Genomic DNA, 10,000 nt, shown 5'->3' on the forward strand with positions numbered 1-10,000 from the left:
GAAGGAAAGAAAGAATAAAAGAAAGAACGGTAAAAAGAAAGAAAGAAAGAATGGTAGAAAGATAGAATGAATGAATGGAAAATCTCTTGAAAAGGAGTAGTTTATAGAGCTAAAGTACAAATACAAGAATACAAAACATACACATAAGCTTCGGAAAATTCATTCAAGACTAGGTTTTATTTCCACCGAAATTCTTTTCGACACCCCAAAAATAGGACAGCAACAAGTCTAGCAAAACACGTCTGGCAATTGAAGGAAAATGACATCCATCTTTTCAATCTCAGTTGGACAATTTTGGAGAAAGCAGCACAATATAAACATGGAGCATACAGAAGACCATTGAAATGCAATCTTTGCCTTGCAGAAAAACTCTTCATCCTGTTCCAGGATACACAAGCATTGAACCAAAGACGAGAACTTCTAAAGTCTTGCAGGCACACTACGAAGTTTAAAATGTCAACTGAAAAAATACCGTTTGGGTAAAAATTTCTGACTTCCTCATTTCAATTTGGCTTTTACAGTTAAAATATAGACAACTTTTAGTATTACAATGCTGGTACATATTTCGTCTTCATATCTTATATTCGACTTTTCAGAAAGCCTTTCGGAAAGTTTTCTAAATTTTAATTTAAATTTTGCCGAGGATAAATTTTTACTCATTTTTTACTCATTTTCATATTTAAATTTTAAATTATTATTTCAAATTTATATATCTTTAAAAATCTATGTATTTATATTACATTTAATTATATTATATTAATTTACTCTACAATTTTCTTACAACTTCCAAATCATTTCTCTCTCTCTCTCTGTCTCTCTCTCTCTCTGTCTCTCTCTCTCTCTGTCTCTCTCTCTCTCTGTCTCTCTCTCTCTCTGTCTGTCTCTCTCTCTCTCTCTGTCTCTCTCTCTCTCTCTCTCTCTCTCTCTCTCTCTCTCTCTCTCTCTCTCTCTCTCTCTCTATCCATCTATCTATTTTTCTCATTCTCTTACGTTTTTCTTTCTTCCACCAACCTCATTTTTTTCTTCTTTTTCTTTCTCCCACCACTTATTATTATGCATTAGTATATATATATATATATGTATATATATATATATATATATATATATTGCCTGTATTTATTTGTATATGTATGTAGGCATGTACCATCGTTTGTATGTTTAGCGTATATATGTATATAGAGGTTTTTGGTATGTGTATGTATTGCTAAATGTATATGTGTTTTTATGATGTTAGTTCTTCGTAAATATTATTATTTTAAACGGAGATATCTTTTTAGTTTAAATTTATTTTACCATTAATTAATTTACCCAGAGTATGCTTGATTTTTCCTTGTACTTAAGGCTAATTTTTGATTTAAGGTTTTCTTCGATTTTAAATAGTATGATTTTAAATCGTAAATTTTAATTTCATACAGCCGGTTATTAAAAAGACCATTAGTTGAAAAGGACCAATTTTAAATGTGTATCAATCAACATAATTGTATATTTATAAATATAAATAAAACCTTATTTTTGTTCAATTCTCAACCAAAACTGTCCGACGAACGGGAACTCTGAGTAACAGTTTTTTTTTAATGCTTTGCAGCATTATTAATAAATTATATATATGTTTCTCTCTCTTTTTCTTTTTTCTTGGTGATTTCTTCTTTGTGATATAATCTTGGGAAAGAATATATTTGCGGCTGAAGATAGCTTTATACCATCCTGTCTATCAATTATACACCCATATAATGATGCAACGACTGTTTGTGTATAGAGCTTGAAACACGTGTACCGCGGAATCCTTTGTGTTCTGTTTTAATTTTACGTTTTTAATTTATATATATATATATATATATATATATATATATATATATATATATATATATATATATATATATAAACTTTCCGCGTTGTCAGAAGAATTTCTATTTTCCACTTTCTTTCCCTTCTTATATATGCGAAGTGGTATCAAAACTCCCAGCCACTGGCCAGAAAGGACACCTGCTCTATGACCGCCCCCAGTAACATGACTTGGCCTCGCTGCAGACCCCGTAAGAAAGAAGCCGTCTTCGAACTGCCGCTTCTTCACGTGGCGTCATTTTTTCCCCCTCCCGGTCCCTTCCTAACGTCACTCCCTCTCCCCTCAGTCACTCATCCTTTCCGCACACATGAACAAGGATATAGAACAGAAAAGAAGGGTGTATATTAATATATATTTTTTTATTTAATCACCAAAAGTTACAACGTGTCTCAAGAGAGGAAAGTTTCGTGCATTGTCAAGTGGTTTTCAAATTGTGTGCGTGGGTGGAGATTTTTACCTTTACATAGAGGTCTAGTGAAATTAATGTATCACCGGATATTAAAAAAAAATTTTTAAACTTACATGGTCACGTGGATAATGAAAATTCTTTTCAAGTTGTTTGCCTGTCGAGCAGTTCAATGATTATTTAATAAATGAATAAAAATAAATTATGTAAACAGTAGGTTAAAGAATATACGAATATATAAACACACACATAAGCAGGAGTACCACATACTCGGTGCCCCAGAATAAACTTTCTATTTCACTGAAATTGGACAAATTTAAATAAAACAGACAAAATTTTATTTTATTAGTTAATTATCATACGAAATCAAACAGAATTTATAAACCTTACGTCAAAACTATATTGCAAATTTACAACATGTGCTCCGTCTGTATCCTTGCAAATTTCAAATCTATCCTTAGCATTGCGAACCACATTCTGAAGCATTTTAGGAATTATCTCCTGCTCTGCTAACTGAATGCATTCTTTAACAATTCTTTAACTTTGCTCCATCTTGGGAGTGGAGCTAGAGAAAATGATTGCAGCAAAATTGAAAGAAAAGCTGTCGTTGATAGATAAGTGGGATCCAACAGAAATGAAAGTAAAATTATAAAAATACGTTATAAAAATTATAAATTTAAAGACAAAATTAAAAATTTATACGTTTTTTTGACAGATATTAAACGAGATAAAAATAAATAAAAGTGAGTTTCTAAAAAGATGTCCGATTTCACTGAAATAGTTAATTCTGGGACATTCTGTATGTACGCGCATACACATACACATAATATGCATACATACACATGCACATACACACACACGTGCACACCGATTCAGACGTAGTTGTGTGGCTAAGAAGCCTGCTTTGCAATCATGTGCTTTGGAGTTCAGTCCTACTGTGCAGCACTTTAACAAATGTCTTCGAATATTTATAGTCCCGGGTTCTACTATACGACTATTTGTGAGTTTCGTTGAATGAAGCCGTATGGTCACGCTGTATAAAACAGATCTTTTGATTGGTTAGTTACGGTTTTAGGCGGATGAAGATGGCCATGGAATCAGCTGTTTCGAAACCTGGAAAATAATAAAACTAACAATGACAACAACAACAACAACATAAACAGCAAAATTAACAAGAAAACAATCAGTAATAACAAATGCATTTTTGGATTTAATTTCTATATTGAAGCACAAAAATATTTCCCTACATTAAGGTAGCGAGCTGGCAGAAGCGTTAGTACAAATTGAGAGTAGGGATCGAAGTAAACGACTTACTCACTCGCCCGAAATTTCTGGCCTTGTACTAAAATTTTAGATCAATATTTCCCTTCGTTATTGATGACATAATCAAATCTATTTGGAAAATAATTGATTCTTGGGATGTAAAGATCTTCAGCTTTCGATCGAAAGGAACATTCGATACTGTTTGTGACCTCATCACAATTGACAAAATGTCTCCTCTCTAAACAACGTTGGAATGGTTTGAAAAGATGGTAGTCAGATGGAGCAAAACCAGGGGAATGAGGGGGATGAGACAAAACCACTATGTTTTGTGCTGTAATATTTCCCTTTGTGTTAAGGCGACGAGCTGGCAGAATCGTTACCGCGCAGAATGCTTAGCGGCATTTCATAAGTCTTTAGGTTCTGAGTCCGAATTCCGCGGAGGTCTACTTTGCCTTTCATCCTTTCGGGGTCGATAAAATAAGTAAAAATCGACTGCTCGGGTCGATGTTATCGACTTAACCCTTCCCCCCGAAATTACTGGCCTTGTGCCAAAATTTCCCTTCGTGATTTGAGCAATATGTGCCTTGCTCCAGTTCATTCAGTTGTAGAAATGAGTTGCGATGTAATAGTTGCCAAGCTGTATCGGTCTTTGCCTTTCCCTTGAAATGCATCGGTGGCGTGGAGAGGAGAGACTGGCAGGCATGGGTGACTACTGGTCAGCCATAAACAAGCTTGCAGGGACTTGTCTCGTAGAGGGGAACATTCTAGGTGCAATGCCGAGGCTATTCATGAGCCCAAAGGGGTCAAATAGACTACGGTTGAGAAGCACTGGACTAATATATCCATGCTTAAATTCAGTCTTATGCAAGTACAAGAGACTACTACCACTACTACTACTACTACTACTACTACTACTACTACTACTACTACTACTACTACCACTAGTGCTGCTGCTGCTGCTGCTGCTGCTTCTACAACCTTAATATTTGAAGAAGACAACTTTATTTCTAAAACTTCCATTCCAAATAGTGTATTTTTAAATATTTTATATCTGCGCTACATCTCAATCAGTTCCATCAGCAAACATCACCATGGATACAATTCCTGGATAACACATAGCATCAGGCGGAAAGGGGCGTGGCTAAGTGCTTAGGGGTATTCAGCTCACAATAGTAAGGTCATGAGTTCGATACCCTGGTAGCGCGTTGTGTCTTGAGCAAGGTACTTTATTTCAACTTGCTCTAGTTCACTCAGCTGCTTGAAAATACCCCTTGTATTTCAAAGGGCCATCATTATTCATATTCTGTGTCGTGCTAAATTTCTCTCAGAACTACGTTAAGGGTACGCGTATTTGTGGAGTACTCAGCCACTTGCACGTTAATTTCGCGAGAAAGCTGTTCCGTTGGTCGGATCAACTGGAACACCTGTCGTCGTAACCGACGGAGTGCCATCAGACAGGATTACAACAAGAAAACTTTAGACATAAATTCACTTTATTACGTGGTTGTAAGGTAAGAAGCGTGCTTTCCGACGACATAAATGTGGGTTCAGTCCCACAACGGGGAACCTTCAGCAAGTGTCATCTACTCTAGGCCTTGGGCCGATCAAATCTTTGTGACGGGATTTAGTAGACTGCAACTGAAAGAAGCTCGACGTGTATGTATGTGTGTGTGTGTCTGTGTGTGTGTGTGTGCATGTTTGTGTATATATATATATATATGTATGTGTGTCTGTATGTGTGATTATGCCTGCATATTTGTCTCCTATCACCGCCTGACAACCACTGCTGGTATGTTTCCTCCCATTAACTTGATGATACCCCAGCATCGCCGCAGTCAAATGACTGAAATAAGTAAAAAATAAGAGATATCTACACCGAATTTCCCTCAGACATGTTGTCTGTTCATCTCTTGTCTCATTCTTACATGCGTTTCTTCTTTTCTCTTCTTATACACCCGAGTTGAAAAAATCCTGTCTTGGGATAGGAGAAAATACTGGAGGATCACTTAATTATGATCTTATTCAACATATTTTCCCACTCATATTTATACAATTATTGCAAGGGTCCTGTAAAAGGACTCGGAAGTTTGAGCCTCCAGCCAAGCATTTTGCGACACCCTTGAAGCCAAGAACTTTTCAGCACCCCTTCGTGCTAAATTCTCCAGACGTATGGATGTGTGATATTGTATCAAAGGATGATACTCTTTCTTAAGTACTGTAGGACGTATGCTTTCCTGAGAAGGTATAATAACACCGAAATATGTCCTGAGTTGTTTCTTATGTTTGCCACGCCATCATAAGGCTTTTAGTACTTATTGCATTAACTTGGCCGTGAGACAAGTTAAAACTGATGACTAAATACTTACCGTTATTCCAATTGATTTTCGAATCTTCACCTGAGTAGATTAATGCAGGCAAATGAAGTAACCGCTCCCATACACAGGGACTCGTTTGAACAACAGCGAACCAACCCGTGACTCTTTCACAACTTATATCGCTAGATGACACATAGAAACGACGTCCTGTGCTGTAAAAGGGAGAAAAAGAAGGTACTGTTATAGTTTTTATTTTGGTGTTATTGTCATTATCTGTTGTACCTATATTTCAAAGGGGCCAGCCTTGTCACACTGTGTCACGCTGAATATCCCCGAGAACTACGTTAAGGGTACACGTGTCTGTGGAGTGTTCAGCCACTTGCACGTTAATTTCACGAGCAGGCTGTTTCCGTTCATCGGATCAACTGGAACCCTCGACGTCGTAAGCGACGGAGTGCCAACAACAACATTGTCATTATCAGATGTAATTTAAAGGTTTGCCTGGCAACTACGTAATTGGGAGGTTTCCAAGTTCGAACCGACACTGCTCGGTGATACAGTGGACAAATACTATCTTCTAATTTACAAGCAGCGAAATCTTTGCGAGTGAAAGTTCCGTAGAAGTCATTTGTGTGTAGGGCAATATTAAGATGGACAGTCCCTATACATATGTAATTGACTATATTTGTTAGCTAGTTTAAAACTACCGCCTCACCCCTGGGCGAGGGGACTTTAATGGGGACAAATCTGATGGATATATTTCGGCCAGGTTTTATGTCTGAGAATAACTCCATCTCTTCTTCTTACCCAGCATTCACAAAGAGCTAGAACAAAATCCAGTATTTTGTCCTTACTCTTCCGACTAAGGAATATTTCAAAGGGGTCATTCTTAGTCGAAAATGATCAATGGTCAAATGTATTCCAGTTATTACTTTCCACTCTTCGGACTACATTTCCAATATATTCTATATTTATTCTTTTAAGACGGTTGGGTGAGATTTCTAGCGATATTTAGTGACTGTTATTCCTAGCAAATGAAACTATTATATAGACAGAGGTTACTGACAACTTTTGTAATTCTAGATCCATAAAGAATTACCCAAAATGTCCCTATGCACTAATCAGGTGATTATCAAATTCATCATCATCACCAATCAATATAAGTGTACATATGTCATTCTATGTTGTTATTAACTGATTTTCTTTTAATTACCTTATAGATAATAAGAGATTGAAGAGGAAAGGAAATCATTCAAATTTTCCATATATGGTCATAAGTAAATGGATCTCGCTCTGTTTCGAAGATGACTCTGAGTATTCACTTGTTTGATCAAGTGAAAATCCTGCTCAACGAATTAGTAGCGTGCAATTGAAACCACAAACTTATAATCACAAACTGGACATCCTCACCACTATGCCTAGTGCCTTCATTGCTAGACAAATGTATGTATATATTTATATGTCTGCGGGCGCGCACGTGTGTGTATGCTTAGTTGTTAGTAGTGAATTCACACACAAATTTCGACGAATGCAACGAAATTAATCCTTAGGTTTTGCAGGTGAAAATTAATTAATATCAATTCCGGAATTAAATTGATAACAATTATTGCAATGTTAGAAATATAGGGGAGGTGTATATAGCTGATTATATAGACACTGTACTTCACCGGTACTTTATTCATAGACACCAACAGAGTACAAGGGAATTTTAATCACAAAAGGTTTTGAACACAGAATGTAATTACAAATAGCTAATAAATATACAGTGATAATAATCACTTACTGCAATCTGATTGTGAAAAATCTTATAGTGCTTTGAGGTAAGTCACACCAAGGAGAACTTCTCAACTTTCCAAGAGAGAACCAGCTTTCAAGGGTTGTATTTCGTCCATCGAACACCATATTAACCACGGCTGTTTGGTTTTTATAAGCAACTAGTTTCACCTAAAAAAAAAAAAAAGGTTGTGGGTCATTATTCAGTGAGAAAGTAGCGCATGCAATCAAAGTGAGACTGGGGTACAAATATACGAAATCCAATATACCCATCATGACTACCCGTCTGATAAGTGTACGCCAGGCACAGGCATCGCAACCATATCTGCGCGACATGGTGATCTCATATCAAGATAAACAGCGCATGATCTTGCAGGTGGGGCCCAGTTAGATTTTACTCCCTCCTCCTCCTCCTCCTCCTCCTCCTAGTCCTCCTCCTCCTAGTCCTCCTCCCATCATCATCATCATCATCATCATCATCATCATCATCATCATCATCATCATATTTTTGGTTTTTGCTTTGTATTTGTACAAGTTGACTCCAAATCTCACTGAGAGATATGACTAGGGTGACACATCTTTGGTTTTGCACTGAGTATTATTCTAGAGAATGTCTGGCGAAACATAAGAAAACTAAAGTTTGCTTTAAAAATTTGAGGATAAGATGATAGTGTGACCTGAAGATGAGAGTAAAAGGTGTTTGCTATTAACGTAGATTTAAAAGTACTTTTGATAATGTTTACAGACTAAGATGTTTTGGGGATCTCATAGACAATATTTTTCGTAGGATAGGAGTAGTTCCCATGAGCACTATTTTTTGAATTTCTTCCACTTTTCGATTTCCCAGTATCTGAGATAGGGAACAACCAGTGCCTTTTGCTATCATTCCTAGGGCACCTATGACAGGAGGTATTCTTCTAGTCTTGAGGTTCCACATTTTGCCAATTTTATTTCAAGATCTTTGTATTTTCTCAGATTTTACTAGGTCTTGACAGATACGTTATGTCCACTGGCACAGTAATATCAATGAGGAGGTATGATTTCTGGCGAAATCCTTCAATATAATGTCTGGCATATTTGCATCTATCTTTCCGTAAATTTGAACACTAAAGTTTCAAAGAAGGGAGACATGATCGTTTTCAAGCAGTGGATGTTGTTTCTTTTCCTACAAGTTTTCATCATGGAGTAGGCCCAGATCTTTGCATATCACCCTATGAATATACTATGCCGCTCTATCATGCCTGTCGAGATACTCTGTGAGCGCAAGAAGGCGGCACATGGAGACAATATGATCAATAGCTTCTGCTTGTTGTTTACATACACGACATGTTGTGCAACTTCTATTCTTTAAGATGTTGACCTGGTAGCTTCTTGGTAGCTATTGATCCTGGGCTGCTATGATAAACCTTTCTGACTCTGATTTTAAGCCGGGAGACGCCAGCTATTGATGGGTAAGGGTTTTGTTAACGTCGACATTATTAGTTTTCGTAGGATATTAGCCATTGGTGAGATTCCTTTTGCCATTTATATGTGAGAATATCTAAGGCAGCAGTTTTAGCAAAGACTTACATACAATTAGGTTTTTCTTTATTCGTTTCTAGCACAATTAATTCTAGGATTTGCTGATATGATATTCACTTAGATATTTCCTTGACGGTTTTGTTACTTGGTGTGCGGTTTTCTTGTTTTCGTGCTTTAAGACAAGTTTTAACATCCATTCAAAAGAATTCTTCTTCTTCTTCTTCTTCTTCTTCTTCTTCTTCTTCTTCTTCTTCTTCTTCTTCTTCTTCTTCTTCTTCTTCTTCTTCTTCTTACTATTATTATTATCATTATTTTTATCATTGTTGTTGTTGTTGTGTTAGCTGTATGCCAATATGTTAGCCAAATTTCATCTGTACTGATATTAAAAAATCAGTGACTGATGAGTGTGTAGTGTCTTAAGTAGCTGAATGACTGGCGGGGGAATTAGGCATTAGTGACAGAAGCAATGTTAGTATTGCTTTATATCGTAGTGAAGATGGAACACAATATAACTGCGGTATTCGTTCTGCGAAAGTATCTTGTATAGACGTATAGTGAATCAAAGCTCAGCTCAGTATACCGCTATCAATGTATGCTGATGAAGCGCAAACACAGCGAAGCTACGTGATCAAGTAGTTCCACTGCTACTGATGGACATCTTTGTCCGCTGCTGATATTCAGCGCTTTTTAGCATTATACGTCCATACGGGCTAATTCCGACATAAGTGTTTTGTTAATCAATGTTTTTCTATATCAGTAGAAGTTGAATTTGTCTTGAAATGCAGTGTTAGTGTTAGTTAAGGAAACTCCGAATTCATTCTATCCTTAACCACAGATTCATCTTGACTTTTAGGAAAACAAACGAACATTTTAAGATAA

General features: G+C 36.5%; 1 protein-coding gene across 1 annotated transcript in view; it reads right to left on the reverse strand.

Moving 5' to 3' along the window:
• Positions 1-2,181: 2,181 nt before the first annotated feature.
• The window catches only part of LOC106880369 (uncharacterized), a 20,798-nt gene continuing 12,979 nt past the window's right edge, over positions 2,182-10,000 (reverse strand). Inside the window, exons 4-6 of the mRNA XM_089343889.1 lie at positions 7,611-7,771; positions 5,879-6,039; positions 2,182-3,362 (exon numbers count right to left, since the gene is read on the reverse strand). Coding sequence (XP_089200015.1) covers positions 3,313-3,362; positions 5,879-6,039; positions 7,611-7,771 — 372 coding nt within the window. The 3' untranslated portion in view covers positions 2,182-3,312. The remainder of the gene's footprint in view (positions 3,363-5,878; positions 6,040-7,610; positions 7,772-10,000) is intronic.

The sequence above is a fragment of the Octopus bimaculoides genome, chromosome 28 (genome assembly GCF_046866305.1).
Source record: "Octopus bimaculoides isolate indiv1 chromosome 28, ASM4686630v1, whole genome shotgun sequence".
Lineage (NCBI taxonomy): Eukaryota > Metazoa > Mollusca > Cephalopoda > Octopoda > Octopodidae > Octopus > Octopus bimaculoides.